Source organism: Rhamphochromis sp. 'chilingali' (assembly GCF_963969265.1).
Source record: "Rhamphochromis sp. 'chilingali' genome assembly, chromosome: 7".
NCBI classification, from domain to species: domain Eukaryota; kingdom Metazoa; phylum Chordata; class Actinopteri; order Cichliformes; family Cichlidae; genus Rhamphochromis; species Rhamphochromis sp. 'chilingali'.
In genome coordinates this window covers 39,525,069-39,551,459 of record NC_137934.1, presented here as the reverse complement: position 1 = coordinate 39,551,459, position 26,391 = coordinate 39,525,069, and the positions used below count along the sequence as shown (strand labels likewise).

Sequence of the window (26,391 nt, the reverse complement as noted above, 5' to 3'; positions counted from 1 at the left end):
TAAGCACAGAAACCGGCGTTCATGGAGCCCACTGCTTGGCTCATCCCTGTTTACCATTTGTGCGTGACTGCGATTACATTAAGCAAAGGAAAGACGACTCGTCCTCTATTAGTGGTCCTGCACCGCAGAGTCTGCATCCAGCTGTTCAGAGTCTACTGGACAGCACTCAACAGTAAGACAGAGCAGCTTTTGTCTGTTTAATCTTAATAAGGAACCAGGCAAATTGGAGTCACAAGCATGCAGAGTGTGCAGAGAGTTTCAGGCGTATGAGGGCCGCAGCCATAAGTCAAGTCAAATCATGATCCAGGCAGCTGGTCTGGGGAAGTATTAAGAGTATTCTATCACAATATGGAGAACTGGCACTGTTTGCTGCTGCTGTGCACACTGAGTTTAGAGCTTTCCTCTGGAGGAGTTACAAAAAATGATGATGACATCGACCTTGTCAGCTTTTTGAGAAATGTCTACCCCGAGCCGTTCATCATCAACCGAGACTTTGAGATAAACTCCGTCGAGGAGCTGGGACGCCCGGGGGACCCTGCAATCATACAGCAAACCAAGGACAAACCTGTCACTCAGGATACAGATGGGGCTGCTGGACCAGTGGTGATAACCAAAGATGGCCAGATCAAGGGGATTACTGTGGATAAGGCCCATGTATTCTATGGTGTTCCGTACGCAAGTCCTCCTGTTGGGGCTTACCGCTGGAAGCCCCCCAGACCTGTGAGTCCTTGGGACGGGGTTTATGATGCCTCCTTTCCCAGGGCCGCATGTATGCAATTCTGCAGTAAAGCTATCACTGAGGAGTGCCCTAAGAGTGTAGGTGTATTACAACCTTGTATTTCTTTATATCCTGCTACGATGTTTTATATCACTTTAATGTTACAGCTTGAGGTTATTTTAATTGCTTCTGTTCTGCTGCTTTGTGATAATACATAGCTGTTGTGATTAATGTGCTGACATGCTAATTATCATAAAATGACACTAACAGTATAACACTGAAATTTTAATTTGCATAGGCTTAGTGCACGCAAACTTTCACATGTCAAAGATATTTCATATCCAGTTCAATTAGACTGGTTAGATGCAGCAGGTGGATCAAAAGAGCTGCCACTGACAGTGTGATGAAGCCATGGATGCTAAATTCTGCACTTAGAGATGAAACCAATTTCATTAGAGTAAAAGTGAACAATCCAGCCCAGTGAAAGTCGTTAGAGTCCATGTTGTAAGGCTCACGTCACATGGAGCGGCGTCACTTTATGAGGCCATTGTTAATAAATTATATTTAGCAAAAAGATTCTCAAAGTGACAAATATCTATAAATAAAAACCTATGTATATTTGTTTTTTATATATTTAAATTGTATTTACAGAATACAATTTCCAAACTAGTACAGTTATTTACAATGAGGGAGAGCAGTTATGCTACTTTGCTGTATGCCAGATTTTTAAGGACAGCTGATAATAATCTTGTGTGAGTAGAAACGTAGTCAAAATCCAAATGTAATTTAAGTTAGCGATATTAAGAGTTTTTAACAACATGCTCCAGTTATCCATCTGTTTGTTTAAACCGGCAAACCTACCAAGACTATTAACAATATCTGTGTATATAAATAAGAACTATGTCCTTACACTAATACAATAAGCTTTCTGAATCAACTTTCTGTCTAAATATGATTTAAAAACATAACAACAACAAAAAAAAGTGCCAGCCACTTAAAATAACTGCAGAATGTATGTCGGTAAAATGACAGCAGATAACTGAGGCGATGAACAGTCTGCAGCTCAGGAGGTAGAGCTGCTCATCCAATAATTGGAAGGTTGGTGGTTCGATCTGGCTGAGATCACCAACCACCAACCAAGATACTAACCCCAAGCTGTTGCACAGTTGGAGTACGAATGTGTGTAAATGGGTAAATAAAGTATGTTATATAAAATGCTTTGAGTGCTCCAGTAAAGTAAGAAAACATCATATAAGAACCAGAACATTTAACAAAAAGTGGAGAATCCAAGCACTCGTATATGCAGCACTGGGACTACCTAACCTCTGAGAAATTCAACTTTATTAAAAACAACTAACAAACAATATCAATAAAATTAATTCAGAAAATGTGAGTAAGCACTAACCAAGAGACGGTGCTCAAAGGGGACAAATGTCCTTATTCAGTCCTAAATAAGGTGTAAGGAGTATAAGAAACCTGCTGTGTGAGCCTACTAATTAGTTTGTACCATAAACACTAAATAAATAATTTATATTCTATCTGCAGTTTTTACCTTTCACCTGGCTGGCAATTGCCTCCTAACTCGTATCCATGTATCCGTGTATCCATGTATCCATGTATCCATGTCACACACGGCCAGAAGTATTAAATTCAAAAGAAAAAAACAAAACAAGATAAAAGTGACAACAAAAAGTGAAAAATTGAATGACCTGCATCCTCTAATGTCTCCAAAAAGGTCAGTGAGGATTGTCTCTACCTCAACATCTTTGTACCACTGGATGTGGACTTGAGCTCTCCTCTGCAGAGCCACCTGCCTGTCATGGTTTGGATCCATGGTGGAGATTTCATTGCTGGTTCTGCCTCCAAGCCTCTGTATGATGGACGTTTCATTAGTAACTTCACCCACAGTGTTGTTGTAAGCCTGGAGTACCGACTGGGTAAGAAGGATTACGTTTAAATGGACCCATTAGTGTGTAACAGCCTGTGTATTTGAATCTCAGTGCCTGTGTCACTCTATGATCCCACGTCAGATTTCACTGTGCACACAGGGATAAAATTCAGATGAACTTTAGCAGTGGACGTCTCAAAGGCAACAACAAGAAACTCGTGGAATCACTTAGTGAAAATAAGAATTTACTTATTATAGAGAGCATGTGTGCGTCTGTGTGTGTGAGACAGTACGAGCCTGAATAATGCTTGTGTGCCACTTTAAAATGGCCGAGCCTGTTGGTAATTACTCTGCTTTCCTGCAAGACTGAAAACAGGAGCTCTGATATGTGAACAGTAATTTGGAGCTCGGAGGAAATGAATGTCTTGCCTGAGTCAATTACGTCTTGTTGATCATGTGAAATCCTGCATCATTAAAGGTGCATTTGGGTTCCTTGTGTCGGGAAAAGATCCTCACACATCAGCTGCAGGGAATTATGGGATCCTGGACCAACAGGCAGCTCTTCTTTGGGTCCAACAGAACATTGCTGTGTTTGGAGGGGATCCCGCCAAGGCAAGCAAGCACACAGACACACACACACACACACACACCTAAGATAATTATTTTAAAATGAGGCATTTATTAATAAGGTGGGAATAAACATTGTAAGAAAACAGGACAAAAGAAGAAAAAGGGGAAAATACTGAGAGAATGACCACAGTGGGGAAAATAGTGAAGCAGTTGCTTCCAACAGTTAAAGATACTCATTGTAAACTTTATGCTCAGAAGCTCCGACATATTTTCTCAAATTCATAAAGTATAAACATTTAAAGAAAAGTATAATCTCAGAGGGGAAAAAAAGGAAACACATTTCCAAATTTGATAACTCACTTGGTTTGGTTTAGACCAAAAGTTTCATGCTATTTCCATATTTAATTCTTGGACTTTGCTAGAGTAACTTTTACAGTTTAAAGTCATTTTTGTTTATCTCCTGTCAAATGCAGCATCTTAATTAACCTTCTACTTAAAGCATGCTATTTGAACCTCTTCCACTTTTCTTTTAATCCAACTTTGTTGTGATTTGTTGCCCTTCACAAACAACAGATTGGAACAGCATTCAGGTGCCCTTAGATGGCCATTTTAAGGAGATCTGCTTTCAGTGACATCATCTGACATCACAATTCTTACCTTTTTCTGTCATTCTGTTGTATACCTGCTGGTGTGCTTGGGATAATTGTCCTCTTGTAAGACCGAGGCCAAGCTTTAGCTGTCAGACTCACTTTTCTCTAGAATACTTTGGTAAACAGGAAAGTTGACTCAATAATGTGTCTGCAGAATAAGCCCAAATCATCACCTCTCTACCACCGTGCTTGACATTTTGTTTGAGGTTTTTATGCTGATATGCTGTGTTTTGTTTTGTTTGGCAAAAACAAACAAACAAACAAACATGTCAATGTCCATTATAGCCAAATATCTGCACTTTGGTCTCATCTGTCCAAAGGACGTTGATCCAGAATTCTTGTGTTTCTTTTTCAGATGCAACCTTCCAATACTTAGCCATGCAACCATGTTCTTTTTAGTGAAAAGAGACTTTCTCCTTGCAACTCTTATATTCCTTTATCATTATCATATTTACCATGCTAACTGAGGCCTGTAGGGCAATGTTTGTGGCCCACTATTGTTGATGCTGTTTATCCTCATATATACCTGAATTATCCAGACCAGCAAAGCGCCAGAACTTCTGCTCTTATAGCAGAAGTTTTTTGCTGATGAACAGTTTGATGCAGTTTGGTGCATTTGATTATCAGCACCGGTCTACTTTATAATTTCACTTTCTATGGGCATGCTCAGTTTTTCACAAACGTCTTCTACATTTTGGCTTAATTTAATTTTTGTTAAATAAATAATGACATGGTATAATATGTCCTCTTTTGTTGCTCATCTGAGCTTATTTTATTACCTGGTAAGGAACAGATTATTTCTGTTACACCCTGATTGTCATGGATCGCTGTGTGGCAAGCAGGAGGGGGACCCAAATGCAAAACTCACAGACACGGGGATGAACTCGAGAAACACAGCTTTAATGCTGGCACGGCAGAACACAGGAAATACAAAACTAAACTGGGAAAAGTAAACTAACACTCTCAGGTAGACACAGGAAGATCCACACAACATGAGGGAGAACGCGACGCCGAACAGAGGGAGACGCAGACAGAAATACACAGAGGGTTAACGAGGAAAGTGGGAACACACGGGGAACACAGCTGACACAGATAACCATAACGAGACAGGGCGGGGTGAACATAACACTGACGGGAGACGGGCAGAGTCAAACAGGAAGTACAGAGGTTCAGACAGGAGGAGAGAGAGCACGGGGAGAACACAGACATAACAGGCTGGGGAAAACATGGAATAAAACACGAAAGGGGACAAGGGCTCATGAATACATAGAGGGGCACACAGGGGGTGAGAGTCACAAAGGGAAAGCACACAGGGAACATCATAACAGGGCAACTCAGGAAACAGAACCTAAACAGGGAACTGAATACAAAAATACAAGAGAACTAAGAATACTGGGCCAACACGGCCCAGGACCATGACACTGATAAGTTAAGCCTTTCTCAGGTCAAGCCAACTCCAAATTACAAAGTTTCCTTGAAGAAGCAAACTTGCTTTTCTTTCCAAGCTCCTTAGACTACGATCACCTGGATGTAGATGTCGTACATTTACTAAGCCTAACTTTCATTGTTCTGTTTGTATTTCGTTTGATATGAAATTAATATTTTTTGCAATATTAACAGAAATTAAGTTAAAGAATTTTAAGTAGCGACATTTTTTTAAAATCAGGTCACAGTATTTGGGGAGAGTGCAGGCGCTCAGTCGGTAAGCCTTCACCTGATGATCCAAAGCAGCAAGCCTCTGTTTAACCAGGCCATCCTGCAGAGCCTGCCCTTCTCCATCCCTCTGAAGACCAGGTGAGGAACTAACAGCTCAGGGCAATACTGGGCATGGATGTGAGATAGATGCATGCTTTGATTTAAAGCTGAGCATTAGATTACGTGAAAGATCTTGATCACATTTCAGGATGACTTCAAGCTGAAATGTAATTTTCTTTTTTTCTGCACATCTTTCCCAGACATGATGCCCTGAAACTGGGAAAAGGCTTTGCTAAACAGACGAACTGCTCTGTGAGCGACTTTGTCTGCCTGCTGTCTCTCACTCCGCAGGCCATCCTGGCCGCCCAGATGAAAACAAGTAGGACGCCACAAACCCCAGATTTAGAGCAACACTCATTGCTGCCCACATATTACATAAGGAAGCAGGATATAGTATATTTGTCTGCAAATGACTGTGAAAAACATGTTCATAGTGAGATACTTGTAAACAAAATCATTATGACTGAACAATGAGCCTCTAAAGGAGCAATTAGAGTAATTTTACTGTCTAACAGCAAGGAATAAATTTGATATATCTGCAGGCCCGACATTGTTATTGATCTGTATCACTGTGATTACATCATCGACAGCAGTTTTCAGGATGGATGAACTCACGGTTATAGCTTATAATTGAGGCAGGAAAATGCACTCTGGAGAAGAAGTTTAGCTCCCTTCCTTAGACAAACAAATCACATTAATAGGCTTTTGAGTTTTTATAACACTGCATACGATGCATTGCTTAATATACTTTTCTCCCTCTGTGTTTTAACTTGCCAATCTGTTTTTGATCCCAGGTTCCAAGATTTTGAACCCATTCAGGTTTCTGGAGGTTTTTGAGACGTGGGGTCCGTATATCGATGGGGAGTTAATCAAAGAGCAGGCTGTCACTGCCTTTCAAAAGGGGCACTGGCAGAAAGAAAAGCCAATACTGCTGGGTAAGAGCAATAAGAGAAACCACATTGTATTATTACTGTTATTATTCAGGATTTATATTTTATTCTCTCAGCTTTCTGCTTAACTCCCACTGGTTCTTGTTATACAACTATTTGATATGAAAATTCCGACATCATGACAAAGCTGAAGGCAATGTTTGATTTTTAAGTACAGAGACAATCAGAAAAGCCATTGGGCAGAAGAATCACAGCAAGTCCACAGGCAACACAGACATCTACTTGTTTCTTTAGAGTAATGTTGTTTTCTGTCCTGCAGGTACAACGTCCGAGGAGGGGGTTCTGTTTGCGTATGGGGTCTTCAACAAGCCAGTCTCCACAGTGGAGTGCACCGTGTACATCACAGCCATCTTTAAACAACACACCCTACAGATCCTACACAAGTACCTGCCCCTGTACAGGGATGCTGACCACAGAAATATGCTGGCTCAGGTAAGAGGAGTTTAATACCGTCTTTTTAGTGTTAGTATTGCTCTTAAATTGGAAAAGAGTCTTTCACATGGCTGGGGAGGAATTTCGGCCTGCTTTTGCTTTGCAGAATTTTGCAGACGTTTTCAAACTTGAATGACCCGTTTAAAGCCCTGCTAAAGCATTTTGGCATTTCCTTCAGCACTTTCTGGCAGAGAGTCTTGTCTTGTAGCAGCCCCGATCATCACACTACCACCACCATGTTTGACTATTTGATATTTTTTTAATGAAATGCCAGAGATTACTGGACACAAAACTTGAACAAAAGTTCATTTTTGTCCCATCAACCCAGAAAATATTTTCACAAAGTCTTGGGGATCATCAGTTTTTAGCAAATGTGAGTTGAGCCTTTATTGTTCTTTTTAGTAAGCAGTGATTTTCGTCTTAGAACACAGATGCCATTTCTGCCAAGTCGCTTTCTGATTGTAAATGATGAACACTTTGACCTTAACTGAGACAACAGAAAACTGCAGTTGTTTAGATGTTGTTCTCAGTTCTTTTGTGGTCTCCTGGATGAGTTGTGTTTGTGCTTGGAGTCATTTTGGAGAGAACTTCACCACTGTTCAAAGTTTTCCTCCCAACGACCTTGTAAACTTTTCCAGAATGTTTTTCTCATCTATTCTCAAGTTTCCTCAAAATATGGCATGATGGTGGTGTTTCTTTGAGATTTTTTACTTTCTCACCTATGACTTTAGATAGCTTCTATCCCTCATTAAACAAAATCATCATTTAAAAAGTACATTTTGTATTTAGTAGTAGTAGTAGTAGTATTTATTTATTGTCATTGTCAAGAACAATGAAATTGCGTTTGGGGCTTCCATACAACCCACTATCTTTGTCTAATATTTATATATGCAAAAAAGAAAAAAAGAAAAAAAAAGAAATAATCTAAATGATCAAAATTTACACCTTTTACCACTTTAAATATATAAAGTGCACCATACTGGCAAATATTTAAAAGTGCCAGTATGGTGCCATATTATTAGGATGCAATGTTTGACTTTAAGCCTCAGTTTTATATAGGTAGGGCTGGTGTGCAGTTTAACACTGAAAACAGGTCAAATGTAGTCCACATGTAAAAGAAGTTCAATTTCTGGTTTGAACATGCTGGTTGGTGCGTAGGTCCTCTCTGTGCTAGCTTGTTAGTTTTTTCAACAGCTCTCATGGTTTTGATCTCTATCTCACACACTCATACTTAACAGGTGGAGAAAATCCATGTCACTTACATCGTCTTGATGCATTCTCAATCATCCAGGTAAGTCCATCTGGACGTAGCGTTTTCAGTTGGAGAAACATTTCGTCACTCATCCAGGTGACTTCTTCAGTCTCAGCTGACTGCAGGTTTCCAATCTTATATCACATAAATGGCCCCATGAAAAGTGGCAGGTTAGCCTCCTTAGACTGTGAGATTTCCATCAGTAATGGGGGACATCTAAAAGCTGACGTGTACCGGAAACCTACGCATATGGGTCAGTATTTAAGGTTTGACTCTCATCATCCACTGGAACACAAACTGGGCGTCATCAGGACAACACAGAGCAAACACCATCCCCACTGACACAGCAGCCAGGGAGGCAGAAGAACATCAAGAAGGCCCTGAGTAAATGTGGTTATCCCAGCTGGACTTTTGTCAAAGCTGGACAGGCACCTAAAGAAAGCTCCAGCCGATCCAGGAGAGAAGGACAATCGCTGCCTAAGCAAAAACCTGTAGTGATCCCATATATGTCAGGAGTATCGGAGCAGTTGAGACGCATTTTTTCTAAACACCGGGTCTCTGTGGCTTTTAAACCCCAAAACACGCTGCGCCAAAAACTGGTCCACCCCAAGGATCGGGTCCCCCGACACAAACAGAGTAACATAGTGTACGCTGGTAAGTGCAGGAGGATTGCCAGGATTTATACATCGGGGAAACCAAACAACCTCTGGCGAAGCGGATGGCACAACACAGAAGAGCCACCTCGTCAGGCCAGGACAGAATCAACCTTTGGAGACATGTCACTTACAGCTGTTTGTAGTAGTCTTTTTTTTTTCATACCAGCAGCATGAAGTAGCAGATTTAGATCAATAATTATTCATGACTGCTTAAATTTCCAGCGGACACTAATTTTATGATAAATTGCTTCAGATATTTGTAATGGTTAACATGATGGTTGGTAAGCAAACCAACATTGTCTGATGTTGGCATGTGCTAGCATAAACGTCTTTGTGTGCTGTGTTTATCATTAATTTTGATGAGGGAAAAATGAGAAAACCCCCGAGCAGTATTCTGGCTGCGATTTTGATGAATAGTGTAAGGTGTCAGCCTCTGGGAGCGGGTCAGGAGGTGACACCTATTTAGTATTCAGTCACAGCTGACTGTGCAGTGAGGCTGTCCTGCATTTCTTCGTGAAGGGTGCTTCTTCACAGGACCGGGGGTCAGTGCAAATATCCGAGCATTGCTGGGAAATGTATTTTAAAGAAGCTGTTTTGAATTTTTCCTGCCATGCTACTGTGATTTATTATTGCTGTTCCTATATAAAGAGGAAATGTTTTCCCTCACTCATTAAAAGTGTAACCCCTAGCCTCCATTGCCAACCTTGAAATTATGACAATAATTATGGTTGCCTGCCAGAGACAAAGTTTTGAAGAGACCAAAGGCTAATTATCTAGAGTCCCTTGCTTGCATTTCCTCTGCTACAGGGTGCACTGGTTAACACTTGAAGAAGAGTTCACAGAAATAGAGAAATATTCAGTTCACAGAAGGGGAAGTTTCTGAAGCATGCTGCTTTTGATCCGACAAATTGCATATAATTAATATTCCTCCGTTTGCTGTGGCTTCGTTTCTATCGTTGTTCTATCTGGTGGCTGTCAGGAAAGTGTCAGGGAGCTTTACATTCAGCCAATAATTTGCAAGAACCTGCAGAGCCGAACATCTCTACAAACCTAATGCGCTGTCTGTGTTCAAGAAGTCAAACAGCTTATGTAAAAGAAAAAAAGGATGCATTTACATAATGAGCTGCATCTGAAGAGGTTTTGTTCTGTTCCATTCCTCCTCTTGCTCACAGACTGAACAGTAAATCCTCACACACACTCTGCCACACACATGCATCAATAACTACTCATTGCGTGGCTGTGTGAGGCAGGACATCACGTATGGATCGATAACCCTCCTGGCCAGTGCTTGGTGTGTAATGAGGACCCAGCTGTGTTGTACTGTCTGCCGCCTGTCTGTGTGTAATGAGTGATGGGAAACTGAAAACAATTGAACTCTTGCTGCTGAAGTTGGTTTGAAATAAATGTTGCATTTCCTTATGACCAGACTGAAAAGACAGGAAGATTTCACCACGCATCAAACTTTGGCATTATAAGTAACCTTCCAGATTTCAGTGGAAATCAAACAACATGCTTTAACGCTGCCTACAGAGGGAGCTACAGCTCCACTGTCTCTCATTCAGTATTTTTTTTCTCACCTCCATCATTTGTATGGGTGAATCATTGGGACCACCTGGAGTCAGGGAGGTTGTCTGCTTGAGATTCAGCTTGACTGCTCCACTAAGAAGCAACTCGTCTCTCCTGAACATCTACAATGACAGGGGGGACGAGCTGAGGAATCACAGATGAAGTAGAGGACAGGCTTCCAGAGGAGGAAGCAATGACTGGAGGAAGACACCCTGTTTGTATTAATGCAAGTAGAGTGAATAACAAAAACATCTCTTAGAATGACGTACTCTGATTGGCCTTCAAAATGATTATAAGATTGTAAACTCCATAAAGGTACAATCTCTTGCAGCCTGTGTTATACTGCATCAGCTCAAACTAAGTATATAAAAACAACTGTCACCTGAGTGTAATCTTAAATAATGTCATAATCACTGATGTTAAAAACTGTAATACGTTTGCTACATGTAATATGAGCAGTGTTAGTCATTGTGACTGACCCACAGAGAATTAGCTGTTGACTTTGCAGTTCCCCACTGAGTGTTTTAGCATCACTTACATCATTGTTTTGGTTCCTACGTCCAACAGCTATGGTTTAGTCTCACTGATGTCATCAACCTCATTTTCAAGTAGCTGCTTTCAGAGAGGGAGCTTTAATAAATCCAGAGTAAATAGCCTGAGGTATACTCAGCACTATCTGTCGGGAGCAAATAAAGTCAGGAACTAGCTGGCAAACATGCTGGAGATTTTTCCAGTTAAAACGCCAGCTATTTCCAGAAAGACTAAACAAAGCAAAAAATGAAATATCCAAAGTCAGAATGTATCTGTCCAAAAATCAAGATAAACTGCAATAAATACAAGTGCCAGATTGAGATTAAACATGCAGCTAGCCAGCTTTTTATCTTGCAATATGTAGTAGTACCATTACTGGTAGCATGTTTTCCAAAATTGTGGCTTTGAAGCAAAACGATACTGAGCCATGGGGGTAACTTCGACTTACTGAAAAGTAAAATATATATGTTCTACCTTATAAATAACCATCATCATATTTGCAATAATTCAGAATGAACTATTAGAGGTATAATTGCCACAAAATTAAAGAAGCATACTGATGACATGGCATCAGTCTTGTTTTGCCATTTTGAGCTGCGTTTTTCACACGTGTGACACTAATGTTTAGCGTTTGCTGCGTTTTTACTAACTGGAAAGTTTCTTTTTCTGTCCAAACGTATGTTTGGAAGACTTGGTTCCACACTTCAGTCTCAGTATGGTGTACAGAGGTTAGCACTGTTGCCAGCTAGAAGGTTTTGGATTTCTGATCTTCCAGCAGTGTTTGTTGAGTTTTCATGTTCTTCATGTTTCACTGTGGCCGTCTCAGGTGATGTTCTAAACGGGCTGTAGGTGTAGATGTGAGTGTTTGTGGTTATGTGCTGCCTTTTCCCACCCAAGGAAAATCATGCAAAACATTTTTACCTTTCAGAAAGATGCATTTATTGCTTGAATTTAAATCATAAACACCAATAAAACCAGCAAACCTCATATATTCCTTAGCTATACACATGAGGAAAATGAAGTACAACCTTACAGCTTCTATAGGAATCAAGAGGCTGATAATCAAAGGCACTTCATTAGTTGATCATTAGCATCTGTGCCCACTTCTGCACTGAAGCAAAAGATTTGCTGGTCTGAAGCAGTCAGGTGTGTCTTAACTCAATAGCAGAAATGATTTTTCCAGCAAATTCACCCCAAAGTCAGATTGTGAAATGCTCTGTGAAACATGCACCTCAGACTTTACAGGTCTGAGTTAGCATTTCAAATATAAAGTTCATGGCAGTGCAGGACTCTTCTTTCTTTCAGCAGGTTTCTGTCACATTTTTCAATTCAGAATGGAAGGTATCTTCCCCCAGGGAACTCCAGGGGGGTCAGGAGGTGACACTGCTGGATATATTTAATATTCAGTCGCAGTTCACTCTGCAGCAGGGAGTTGGTGAAATTACAACAGGAGCTTACTCTTCCACGTACACACACTGTGTGTCTTTATAATAAGTTAATATACTGTGTTGTGTTGTTTGTTGCGTTGCGGTGTGTCATATCGTGTCGTGTTGTGTTATATGTAGTGCCGACGTAGGACAGTTTTCCAATTTCATTGTACTACTGTACTATGTGTGACTGTGCAATGACAATAAAGAGTTATCTTATCTATAAATGCCACTTTTCCTGAGGCCCGCAGGGGTCAGCGCAAACCAGTCACAGTGGAAGCAGATGTGGAGAGCTCAGCTTTAAATCAAATCAAATCAAATCAAATCACTTTTTATTGTCACATCACATGTGCAGGCACACTGGCACAGCACATGCGAGTGAAATTCTTGTGTGCGAGCCCCACAAGCAACAGAGATGTGCAAACACAACAACACAAACGAGCAAAATACAAGAATGGCCAACCTGAAACTAATAAATATATGTACAATATATAATAGTGTATGCATTTCTGGATGTGTATACTAAATATTTTCCTACGTGTGTGTGTGTGTGTGTGTGTGTGTGTGTGTGTGTGTGTATACACATTTTTACAAATTAAATAGTAAAAAAAAAAAAAAAAAAAAAAAAAAAAATAATAATAATAATAATAAAATATAAAATATACAGAGTGAGACATGTGCAAAACAGTGGCATTACTGTACAGTATGGAGTGCATAATGTTGAAGTTCCAGTAGTGAAGCTGAGGTGTCTATGACGTGTTCAGCAGTCTGATGGCCTGGTGGAAGAAGCTGTCTCTCAGTCTGCTGGTACGGGACCGGATGCTGCAGAACCTCCTTCCTGATGGAAGCAGTCTGAACAGTTTATGGCTGGGGTGACTGGAGTCCTTGATGATCCTCCCCGCTTTCCTCAGGCAGCGCTTCCTGTAGATGTCTTGGAGGGAGGGAAGCTCACCTCCAATTATCCGTTCAGAGCACCGCACTACTCGCTGGAGAGCTTTGCAGTTGTAGGCGGTGCTGTTGCCATACCAGGTGGTGATGCATCCAGTGAGGATGCTCTCAATGGCACAGCGATAGAAGGTCCTGAGGATGCGGGGGCTCATGCCGAATCTTTTCAGTCTCCTGAGAAAGAAGAGGCGCTGCTGCGCCTTCTTCACTGTTTTGTTTGTGTGTACTGACCACGTAAGATCCTCAGCCAGGTGTACGCCAAGGAACCGGAAGCTGCTCACTCTCTCCACAGCAGCGCCGTTGATGGTGATGGGGGTGTGTACTTCTCTGCACCTCCGGAAGACCACTATCAACTCCTTTGTCCTTGCGACGTTGAGGGTGAGATGGTTGTCTTGACACCAGTGGGTCAGGGCGCTGACCTCCTCCCTGTAAGCCGTCTCATCACCGTTGGTGATAAGACCCACCACTGTAGTGTCGTCCGCAAACTTCACAATGATGTTGGAGCTGTTAGTGGCTGTGCAGTCGTAGGTGTAGAGTGAGTACAGGAGAGGGCTCAGTACACACCCCTGTGGAGCACCAGTGTTCAGTGTGATGGGGGATGAGGTGATGCTGCCCAGTCTGACCACCTGGCGTCTGTCAGACAGGAAGCTAAGGATCCAGCTGCAGAGGGAGCTGCTCAGTCCTAGATCCTGCAGTTTCCTGTCCATCTTCGAGGGAACGATGGTATTGAATGCTGAGCTGTAATCTACAAACAGCATCCTCACATACGTGTCTCTCTTCTCCAGGTGTGACAGGGCAGTGTGTAGTGTCAGGGCTATGGCATCATCAGTGGACCTGTTGTGGCGGTATGCAAACTGTAGAGGGTCCAGTGAGTCGGGTAGTGCAGAGCAGATGAAGTCCCTGACCAGCTTCTCGAAGCATTTGCTTACGATGGGGGTCAGGGCTACAGGTCGCCAGTCGTTCAATGAGGAGATGGTGGAGGATTTGGGTACAGGGACGATGGTGGCCATTTTGAAGCAGGCTGGGACTACAGACAGAGAGAGGGAAAGGTTGAAGATGTGCGTGAACACTCCAGCCAGCTGAGCCGCGCAAGACCTGAGGACGCGGCCGGGAATCCCGTCCGGACCAGTAGCTTTGCGTGCGTTCACCTTCCTGAAGCACTTCCGCACATCCTCCTCAGACACAGTGTGCGCACTGACGTCATCCGCGGTGCGCACACTGTCCGGTCTCATGGTGTTCGCTGTGTCGAATCTAGCGTAGAATACGTTTAGATCCTCACACAGAGAGGCCGTGGTCTGCGGTGTGCTGGTTTTCCCTCTAAAGTCTGTGATCGTGTTTAGTCCCTGCCACATACTCCGAGGGTTGTCAAACTGTTGTTCCACCCTGTCCCTGTACTCACGTTTGGCTGCTTTGATCGTCTTCCGGAGTTGGTAATGTGCGTGTTTGTAGTCCGATGTGTTCGCGGAGGCAAAGGCGGTGCTCCGTGCCGCGCGAACATCTCCGTTAATCCAGGGTTTTTGATTTGGGAAGGATTTGACTGTTCTGGATGGGACGACATCTTCCACGCATTTCCTGATAAATCCACAGACTGAGTCTGTGTATTCATCAATGTCTCTGGCGGCCACGTGAAACATTTCCCAGTCCGTGTGATCAAAACAGTCCCGCAGCGCAGACTCCGATTGGTCCGTCCAACAGTGCACCGCCCTCCGGGTTGGACCTTCCTGTTTCAGCTTCTGCCTGTAGGCGGGCAGGAGCAGGATGGAGCAGTGATGGAGCAGCTTTAGTCCTACAATTTTTATATTTATGGAGTATATACATTTTCTCTGCATTAGACAAACACAGTATTTCTGAGTGCATTTTGAACAATACGACTAACATAATCAACTTCGTTCCCATTGAAAACCCCACTAACCAAGTCTATGAGCTCTGTGACAAGTCTCGCTATGGCAGAATTATAAACACCTCTGCTGTCCTAAGGAAAAATGAGACTTGATTTTGTAAGCGAGGGAATTTCAGCTGAATCACTGACAAGCTCATCGACTCTGTGTGAAGTGCTGCCATCACTATGAGCAGTTTCAGTAAAGCGGCAGCTTCTGTCAGACTACTAGAAATAACGTGGTACAGATTTTTATGTCTGTGAAGGTTCTCGGTCATCCAGGTCATCGTAGTCCAAGGAGCTTGGAAAGAAAAGCGTCTGGAGGTTGGCGAGCAGCCTCCCAAAGAGAGAGTGAAGGCCAGAGAGATTACAGGATCTAGCTTTTATACTCCGGTCATTCCCACCGCTCATGTGCTGTTAGATCATTAACGATCTGACCAGTGCTGCGGGGAGGGAACACAAAAGGGCCCAAACAGTGCTACCAGGCCATCACGCGCCCACCCATAAAAATAGGGCTTAGACAGCCATGACGTTAGTTAACATTTTGCCAACACTTGAAGTTGTATTACTAGGACACAGCCCTTGATAATGCATCAGCCAAAACATTGTCTGCTCCCTTTATGTGTCAAACTTCCAGATTATATGGCTGAAAGAAAAGGCACCATCTCAAACGCTGATTGGGATTCTGGGGATTCTGAAGAAAATGAAGGAAGGTGAGGCGATTGTGATCTGTGTAAACTAAAACAGGATTCCCCCCTGCCCCTACATACACTTCAAAATGTTGTAGAGCCCATATTAAAGCCGATGCGCCCTTCTCCACTATCGAGTAGTTCATTTGGTATAATTTGAACTTCTGGGAGAAAAAACTGACAGGAAGGTCCACTCCATCCTCCCCCTCCTGCAACAGAACAGCTTCGGCTCCCACCATACCAGTATCTACCTGTAGTTTGAGTGGCTTATCCATGCAGGGAGCCGCTAGAGCAGGTACAGAGGAAATCAAAATTTTCACTTCCTGAAAGCCTTCCTGACAAGGTGGCGTCCAAAAAATCGTAAGCTTGTAGCCGAGAAGGTTAGAAGCTACAGTGGAAAATTCTTACAGAATTATCTGTAGTAGCCAACAATCCCAACAAAGCAACCAAGTTACTGGGTGACTCAGATGTCCCTGTAAAATGGAATCGCCAGGCGCGCATTGGTGTAACATCCTCTGCACCACTTGCACAGACATGATAAGGCTTTAACAGGTATGCATGAAAAAGTGATTTCCTTCTGTGGTTGGGAGTAGCAACCAGATGATTTCGATCTGACACCTGCCGCAGTGTCTTCCAATCATCCTGTAAAACTGCTAGTCGACCCTGAACAGTGTGACCACAAACCAATTAATTTGGGCTGAACCCAGTCCCAGCCTGAGTAACTTCTCGTACCACTAGCATGAGCCAGTCCCTCATTGTTTTGGTTTCTACGTCCAACAGTTATTGGTAGGCAGTCCCTCCTTCCAGTCACGATCCACTTCCGTACAATAAGCACGCAACAGGACTTCAAGGTTTGGTGAAACCTTTCGATAGCTCCCTGACTTTGTGGATGGTAAGGATTGGACTGGGCATGTTTTACCTGAAGGAGCTTCAATATTTCTGTGAACATACTTGATGTGAAATTTGTCCCTCGGTCACTCTGAACAATCTTTGTGATACCAAAAACCGAGATAACCTGTGACAGGGCTTTAACCACTGCTCTCTGGTAATGTTGGGTATTGGGTAACCAGCTGCGTAGCGAGTAGTTAAACACATCACTGTTAATAAGTACATATTTCCTGCCTTTCACCTGGGTAACGGCCCCACACAATCAATCGGCAAATGCTCAAAAGGTAGGGCAGCACGGTGGCACGGTGGTTAGCACTGTTGCCGCACAGCAAGAAGGTCCTGAGTTCAATTCCACCATCAGGCCGGGGTCTTTCTGTGTGGAGTTTGCATGTTCTCCCCGTGTTTGCGTGGGTTCCCTCCGGGTACTCCGGCTTCCTCCCACCGTCCAAAGACATGCAGCTTGTGGGGATAGGTTAATTGATTAATCCAAATTGTCACTAGGTGTGAATGTGCGAGTGAATGCAAGTGTGAATGGTTGTCTGTCCCTGTGTGTTAGCCCTGCAACAGACTGGCGACCTGTCCAGGGTGTACCCCGCCTTTCGCCCTATGACAGCTGGGATAGGCTCCAGCCCCCCGCGACCCTGAAAAGGATAAGCGGAAGCGAATGGATGGATGGATGGATGGATGGATGGGACATAAAGCACACCCAACATGCTCCTCTGACCATTGACGGAGCGTCTGTGGAGAGAGTGAGCAGCACCAAGTTCTTGGGTGTGCACATCACAGAGGATCTCTCCTGGACGTACAACACCAACACCACAGCACTGGCCAAGAAATCACAGCAGCGTCTCTTCTTTCTCCGCAAACTAAGAAGAGCAGGAGCACCAGCCCCCATCATGTACACTTTCTACAGAGGCACCATCGAGAGCATCCTGTCGAGCTGCATCACTGTGTGGTTTGGAGCCTGCAATGCGTCCTGTCATAGAACCCTCCAACGCATAGTGAGAGCTGCAGAGAGGATCATTGGTGTCTCTCTCCCCTCCCTCCAGGACATTTACAGCACCCGTCTCACTAAAAAAGCCCTTTGCATAGCGGCTGGTCCCACGCACCCAATGCAAAGCTTCTTCAAGCTGCTGCCGTCAGGGAGGAGACTGCGGAGTCTCCAGGCCAGGACCAGCAGACTGAAGGACAGCTTCATCCATCAGGCTGTCAGGAAGCTTAACTCCCTTCCGATTCTGCCCCCTCTCCCCTCTTCTCCTCCACGGTCTCACTGAACTCTGTCACACACACACAAACACACACACACACACTCTGACTCACTCACTGGCCTGCACCAGTTACCAGTCACTTTGTGGAGCATTGGACTGCCATTACCTCATAAGACTTTGTTGTTACACTATCTCTTACCGTATATTACTAAATCTCCATTTGCACTATTTGCTTATTTGCACTACTCTGCCTGGTTTACACTCAATGTCATTTACCCTTACTTGAATATTGTATATTGTATATTGCATAGCTTTCTTGTTATACGTAAAATGGTATTGTAATTATTAAAATTTTTACTTTTTAATTATTTTATTTGCATTTTTTAATCACTCTCTTATATTTAAATGTTCATTTGCTATTTCATCTAGGGTTTGAGAGTAACGAAATTTCTATTCTCTGTATGTCCTGTACATGTGGCATAATTGACAATTAAAGTTGACTTGACTTGACTTGACTTGACTTGACTAAAGGTGCTCAATTGCTTGGTTGGGCTTTCCAATCACTTGACAAATGTGACCTGTTTTAATGAACAAGGAAATGAACTTTTTCAGTTTTGGCCCAAAAAAATGGCAAAGGACTCTGTCATAAGTTTTCTGAACACCTAAATGTCCAGCAGTGGAATCATGAGCCGTCTTCAAGACATCCGCTCTAAGTTTATGTGAGATGACAGAAAGCATGTCCCATTAAAGCTGGGCGTACACTGTGCGATTTTTGGCCCATTGTGAGCTGATTTTTCAGTCGTGCGACCGTTTTGGTGATCGGCCCGAGTTGATATACTGCTTAACGATGGTGGCCAAGAGCAACTTCACCCTGTACTAGCTCTAATGACAAAAACAGATGATGTAACGGTACAGTCATTACATTTCAACTCATACCCAGGACTTTAGAACAGCAACCAGTATCAATTTCTGAGGGCAACACTGGGATAAATAAATGATAAATCCAAAGCACCTCTGTCTCTAAGAATGTTTACAGCTATCTTCTGGTCATGACCCACCAATGAGACTAAACCTGCAGATACGTATGGTCTATACCCTGGGTCAGTGAACTGGAAATCCAGTGAATTTCTTTGAATAATCCCAGGAGTAATCGCAGACCTAGTGTGAACCTGCACAGCAGCTATTACCTTATTCCTTTCAATGGGGGCAGCCAAAACTGCAAAGGCAATGTTTCACTGAACGAGTTCCCTGTGCAGATTTAGCCTCAGCCTGCAACAAAGGGCACTCATTTTCCCAGTGCCCTTCACCTAAACAGTAATTGCATGTCCTACTTTAGTTTCAATTTGCGCTGGTAGAGTCTTGTTTAGTAATTGCATTCTGTTGGCCCTTTCTCCCAACTAACAAGACAATCTCCCTGCTTCCAACCACAACCTCCTTTGATTGTCAAAGTAAACTCATCTGCCAACACTGCAGCATCAGAAGCATTTTTCACTTTCTCCTCATTCAAGTATGTAGCTACTCATTTAGGAAGAGTGGACCATAACTGCCCAGCAAAACAAGCTCCCCCAACTGTTCAAATGTACTTACTCCAGAGGCAGACCACTGTCGTATCTTAGCCAACCTCTCAAAATGCAATAAATAAATAAATATTGTCATAAGCTAGTAGAGACATCAAAAAGTTCTCTGAAGTCTGGTGAGCTAGTCTGACAAGAATCAGGAAGCTGACCCTTAACCAGGTTTAGTCTATAATGCTCTAAAGTTAGTGAGAGGCACACAGCAAGCTAGAGTTCAGAGTTTGGTCTTGAGCTTGTTTTTGTCCTACAGCACAGTGTGAACAGTACTTTTTGGGGTGCACCATGATGAAAGAGCAAACCTGACATGCCTAAGCTGAAAAAGCTTTGCCTAGTGAGGCCAAAGCTTGGACTGTCCTGCAGTGTGCTTTATACAGAGTGATGCAACTTGGGTAGTGTTGTTTCTGTGTGATTTCTACTGATGACTGGAAAAATCTCATACTTGGGCTCTGACGTAGATGCTGCACCTCTCCTCTCTGGTGCACCTTGAGATGTTTTATCAAACAACCTGAATGAAAAAGAGCCATAACCTATTTTTTACTCCCAAGCTTGGCATTTAAGCAGATTGCTGTTTGCTATCTGTCTTTCGTCTTCATCTCTTACTAAAAAAAATTCCCAAAAGGAACCTTATCAGGATGTTAAAAAAACCCAAACATTATCTCCATGGCACCAATGGTGCCATGACACAGAACAATATATTGAACACAATCAACTTTACTGAAAAGAGGCAAGGGCAAGTTATTCCAGGGGTAGAAGATGAGGATCGGTCTGGGTGGAACACTCTAGGTCTCAGAAGTGGTATTTACCAGATGTCATCATGTGGTCACATGTAGGAAATAAAACCACAAAGGTGGAACTAATAGTAAAACAGAAGGTGGGATATTAGGAAAAAACAATCTAGTATCAGCAAATGGTCCAGCATTACATGACTGCTTACAATGGAAGTGGCCCAGCTCAACCATTCTGGAATCTCCAGATAACATTAGGCTTAAGGGTTCCCAAGAGAAGAACTCATTTAGGAAAGTGGTGGAAAGAGCTTCCTGGTGGCTGTGGCCTAGGAGAGATGTCAAGGCCTGGAAACTGTATGGAGATGAGTAGTGTTCATTGCTGAACAGCCAACTCATGACCTCAGTGGCCACATTTACTGAAAATGGTTGTGATATGCCTTCTCTTATGTAAATAAAAATGTCAGTAATTGAAATTGAAATGTCCTTTGGTAACATGGTAATTTTGCATTGTTCCCTCTTTTGCTGCCACTGCTCCTTCCTTGGACGACTTTTGATAGATACTAACCACCGTATCCCACAAAAGCCGGAGCTTTGGAGATGTTCTGCCCCGTCTTCTATCACAGCTTGGCTCCTGTCAAACCAGGTCAAATCTTTACACCAGCCCATTTTTCCTGCTTCTAACACGTCAACTTTGAGGATAAAATGTTCACTTGCTCCCTGATATATCCCACGCACTAACAGGTGCCACAGTGAAAAGATAATCAGTGTTATTCACTTCACCTGTCAGTGCTCAGAATGTTGTGCCTGATCGGCATCCATAGATGAATACGTTCAAATGCACAACAGTTACTGAATGGAATTTTTAAAGCATTTGTTCTTTCTGAACATGACAATAATCTGACACTGGAGAAAAGAAGCGTGCCCAAAAACAAGAACAGATTTTAGCAACGAGAGAGCAAGTTGGACGGGGGAGAGAGAAGAATAGAATAGAATAGAATAATCCTTTAATTGTCCCACAAGGGGAAATTTGGGTGTAACAGCAGCGATAAAGACACATAAACAAACAAACAGTACACAAGACACAGAACAGAAACATACACAATTTTTACATATTTACATCAAGGACAGTGGTTACCAAAAACAGAGTACTGTACCGTTATTAAATTAAATACAGATAAGAGGCAAACCCAGGTTGTAGTGTGAATCGGTTGATAAAATAGTGCCAAGTTGTGAGGAGAAATTCTTTTCAAAAGATATAATAAACATAACTTGTGCTCGTATTGCCTTGAATGTGTGAGACATGATCATAAACCTGTGTGGCAAAAAATAAATAAGTAAATAAAAAGAATTGAGTGAGAGAGACAGAGAGAGTCCCGTCAAAGTCAGCAAGTTGTTTTCAGCTTTCAGATGTTCAGCTGTGTGGGTGCAGGTTGTGTGCTGCTGAAAAAGACACATTGGTTTCTAGGTAACAGGCAGGAGAAGACAGTCTACCTTCATTTTCTTTGCTTCTTTTTAGCCGAGAGGGAACAACATTTTCGCTGCTCTGCCCTTAGCCCATCTCTTTGTAGATGCAAGGCTAATTAGTTATTCTTTTTCTTTTCTACACACGGCAAACTCCAAAAGAATTGCAGTAAAGTACCGACTTGGATGTTTCTTTAATTTTAAATCAGATTGGTTGTTTTCATTTTGTTTCCAGGCTTAATACTATTCAATACTAGTATCTGACTAGTTAATTAATATAGAGCTACATATCCAGCATATGGAACATACAGCCATGAAATTTGTCCATACTTAACCTTAACCCACAGGTTATTATGGCTTTAAGCAAAGGGTAGGCAGTAGGCATCCATCCATCCATCCATCCATCCACCCACTTCTGTTTCCCCAGTTCAAGGTCATGGGGTGAATTGAGCCTATCTCAGCTGTAATATGGAGCGAGACAGACATAGTAATATAATAAGAATATGGTAATTACTAGGGTAATCTTTGTGTGTGATCTAAAATGAGTTGGCAAATTTGCAAAAAAGAATTCAGAAGGGAGCAAATATTTTACACTGCACTGATGGGTAAAGTGCAGAAATAAAGTACTATTTGAAAAGCTTGAGTGGTCATAAGTAAATGACAGTTTTTGCAAAGGTGGGCTTACCTACCTTGACATGACCCTTGCCAATGTCAAACTTTAGGTGAGCATCATAGATGTGAATGGTGGATCTGACTGCAAATCTAAAGGACTTTGTGGTAGCAACTTGTCACTCAGAAAGCAGCACCCAATAGACACAGTGCTTTTCTCTAAGCCGTAAATGGTAAGGTGAACATCGAGCTTTACTGAGATTTGAAATTCACAATTGAGACTACAGCAGAGGGCCAGAGACATGAGTGCGAGTTTAAGGCAATTCATTAGTAACTTCACTTTGAAGAGTGAGATGATGATGACCATTTATTGTTCCAGAAAAAACTGTTTGATGAAGATTTGATCCATTACTGTAGGAGGAATATTGAGTGAACTGCATGTCAAGCAAAAGGCTTGTTTTACAATTTTGAATAGCGTCTTTCATACACATATAAACCTCATCTTATCGATTCTCTTATCGACTTTCATTAGGTTCTCAGTGGCTGCACTTTGAGAGTGGCCACCATCGTTAAGCAGCATATCAAAGACATGACATTCATGTATTCGTTCTTGTTGTGCATGCTGTGTGGTCAAATGTTTCTGCATGTTCAAGGTATTTCAGCTGTTTGTTATGATCAGTGTTGGCGTTATTGCTCAAACAAGTAATGTAGTGCACATATTACCCGGAACACTTAAGTGATGCAGTTGTTACAAAACAACCTGAAACGCATTGTCTCATAATTGTCAGCTAACAATATAAACCTATAGACTACAGTTCCACACACTCCCCTGGTACATTTCCTACAATGAGCAGACTATTGCACAAGTTCAGATAGAACCGATAGGCAAGCAGAACAACAATTTCAAGGAACTAAAGTACTAGGAGCTGGTCCTTTACAAGAACCGGTTCTCTATTCCCATGCCTCATAAAGCTGATAAAAAGTCCAGGTTTGTGAAAGTCATTACAAATCATCCTGAGAGTGTAGATTTGCCAAATTTCATTATAGTTCAGGCACTAAGACAATTTTGTGCCAACCCACCCATGGGATGTCTGATTGGACTTTGGTGGTACTATTAGTAAGGTTGTGTTTTCTGGAGTTATATAATTTATGTTTTACTCCAGTCTTATCTGATCTTAATCTGCAAAAACCACAAAGATCAGGTGGTGTTACTACAGGAAAAACAATGCTGATCATCAGAGTTAGTGGGTTTTATCTTCATGCAACATGCTTGTTTGTAAAACATTTAATAACAAGACAATTAAGACATAAATAATGTGACCTCACCATCTCCCTCTTATTTTCCTTTCCTCAGATTGTTACGGATTTTGTCTTCTTATGTCCATCGAGGAGGTCAGCATGTGCTGGCACAGCAGCGGGGAGCAAGTTCTGGATGTATGTTTTTGACCATGTGATCTCGGACCGCAGTGTCTGGTCAGGTCTCACTTTCTGCTATGAGCATTCCTGCCATGGTGCAGAGCTGCCCTTTCTTTTTCATTCAGCCTCTGTGGCCAACTTCACCCTGTCACCGTCGGAGAAGCTGCTGTCCAATCGAATGCTGTGCTACTGGGGTGCCTTCGCTCACACCGGCGACCCTTCCTCCAGGAGCCAACAGACAACTTTCTGCCGGGAGCAGCGTCTGCCTATTTGGCCGCGCTATTCTGACACCAGTGGCTTTCTGGTCATGAACCTCACTGTGCGTTCCCATACGCAAGCCGGAACCAGAAACCATATATGTGATTTCTGGGACCAGCTGGGCATCTACTAGAGAGGGAACAGGCTGGGCATGCTGTTCTTTTGTTGAAACTAGAGTCAAAAGAATGGCTCTTTTCCCTGCATTGTTTTGTTTCTAAAAGTAGGATGTGTAGATGTCTGCTCTAGCTTTGCTCTAGAGTTAGTTAGTTAGTTAGTTGATGGAGTTTTGCTAGTTACTACAGTACTGCCCTTTTGTCTTTTGTTTGTTGCAAGTAAACCATGTATTTGTTTGTATGCGAGATTTCTTTTCTAATTGAATGCAAGTCTGCATGACTTGAATTGTTATCTAGGAGCAAAGCAGCCAGACGGTACTTTTTAGCTATATCAGTCACCAGACTGGATTATTACAACAATTCACAAATTCATTACCATAATGTTTGGTACAAAAAATCATTGCTTAGGGGGAATCCTGCTCATTCTGTTCTGTTGTTTATTAGGGATTTGCATATTTGGACTGGAGTGAAATGTCTTGTCAACTATGTGGTGTGGTCCAAAATATTTTTCTGCCCTGAAAACACATCACTGAGTTATTTCTGCTCACAACTTATTAGGACCTGCAGCCATGTGTTGTTCTAAGAGAAAAGCCTCCCTTTACAAAATGTTATGACTCATAAGACACTGGCATCAAACACTTAGCCAGAAGAAAGCTGGTTCTATCTGGCAAAAGGGGAAAACGAATGCATTTGGTAACAGTGGTGAACATCAGTAGGACGATTGGTTGATGGAAGGCTAGTTTGGTTTCTGGGATCACGTCTGCTATGCAGGCTAATGTCAAAGAAATGCAGAATATCTCAAACAACAGGAAATTGGATTTATGTTGACTGAGCAAGTTAGTGGTGAGCTGGTGAACCATATCTTGCTGCCTATCTGTAACCAAATCCTTCCTGGAAATACTATTTACCTTATATAACCTGCGACTTTAAGGCAAAGTGATTGAAGATTAATTGAACTAATAATGCTGGTAGAGAAAACCACTGACCGGCATATGACAGTATGGTAAATACTCTGCTTTAAATGTGGGTCACTGGAACTAACTGCCAGTCACAAAGCAATGGTAAAGAGGGAATTGTTGCATATGAGCCCTAGAAGGCAGCATGGTACTACTCAAATTTGGGCTGCCAGTGATGTTTTTTGCTTTTCGCACCCCCCTGCAAACCCCAGTAGTCTTGCAGTGGCACCATTTCTCACACGTCATTGTTATGCTCTCCTGGCTATTGTTTCTATCTTAGATTATTAAGTAATTAAGAATTAAACCCATGTCAGTCTCCACTTTATATTGTACCTTATGAGCCAGGTAATAACCCTAAAGGCCATCAGCAACACATCTGCGTGTTGTGAAAAGTAAATGGCTTGACGCTCTCAGCTAAGTCACTGACATTTTATTTGACATGTTATGTCAAAACAATTCAGTTATGATTCTCATCATATCAGTCTTGCCAGTAAGTGATATGGGTCCACAACGAATGCTAATCTAAATTTACATAAATAAGGGTACAGCTTGTCATATCATCCAAGAACAGAGGAGGCAGTAATTTGTGTGAAATAGTTGTAGTTTTTGAGTTTTACGTTCCAACAGAAGTGGTTTGAAGTCTTTCAAATCCTTCACTTGATCTGGGAGCTTAACTGGCAAATGTCCAGTCATAAGCCTGCTTCCTTAGCCTTCAGGCGTTCACCACTCCTGTCTCTTTCTAGAGCAACTGAAGTGGCCTCTCTCCCTACTGGCACAAAGGCCACAGTGAATTGTCCTGTTTCCTTTGGGGCCAGTTTAATATATGCCACAGACACACACGACCATTTTTATTGGCTGTTTACACACGACTGGTAGCGCGCTGACACACTAGGGTGTGTTGAGGCCACCTCATTATCTCAGCAGACATTTACTTTGCTGTCATCCAGTATCAAAGCACGGCCCTGTCTGAGATGGCCGCACAGCTAATCAATTGCTGTTCATCCCAACACTGCGCCAAAGGCTGTGCTCACAGGCTGTCCCCCTCCCCCTAAAAAACCCTGCTGCTCATTATTGTGACAGCTGATAAGAGGGAGATGGAGTGAGAGCGAGAGGGGACAAACAGACACAATCCTTTCTGTTGCCTGTATAATTTAGAAAAGGTTATGGAATCAATGTCTGGCTGTCTCCAGCTCCAGATCAAGGTTGTTGGCTTTGCACAGACATTCCAATAAGATCTGATTATGGCCACTGCATTTGCAATTAAAAATCAGCCTTCGC

General features: G+C 42.5%; 1 protein-coding gene across 1 annotated transcript; it reads left to right on the top strand.

Moving 5' to 3' along the window:
* Window positions 1-348: 348 nt before the first annotated feature.
* On the top strand, window positions 349-24,202 carry LOC308400112 (cAMP-regulated D2 protein; the record flags this gene model as incomplete). Its single annotated transcript, XM_080887613.1, has 8 exons — window positions 349-816; window positions 2,454-2,655; window positions 3,085-3,218; window positions 5,493-5,620; window positions 5,782-5,900; window positions 6,376-6,516; window positions 6,791-6,963; window positions 23,725-24,202. 8 exons carry the CDS (start codon window positions 349-351, stop codon window positions 24,175-24,177), a joined length of 1,818 nt encoding a protein of 605 aa, XP_080743739.1. The 3' UTR covers window positions 24,178-24,202.
* Window positions 24,203-26,391: the final 2,189 nt, after the last annotated feature.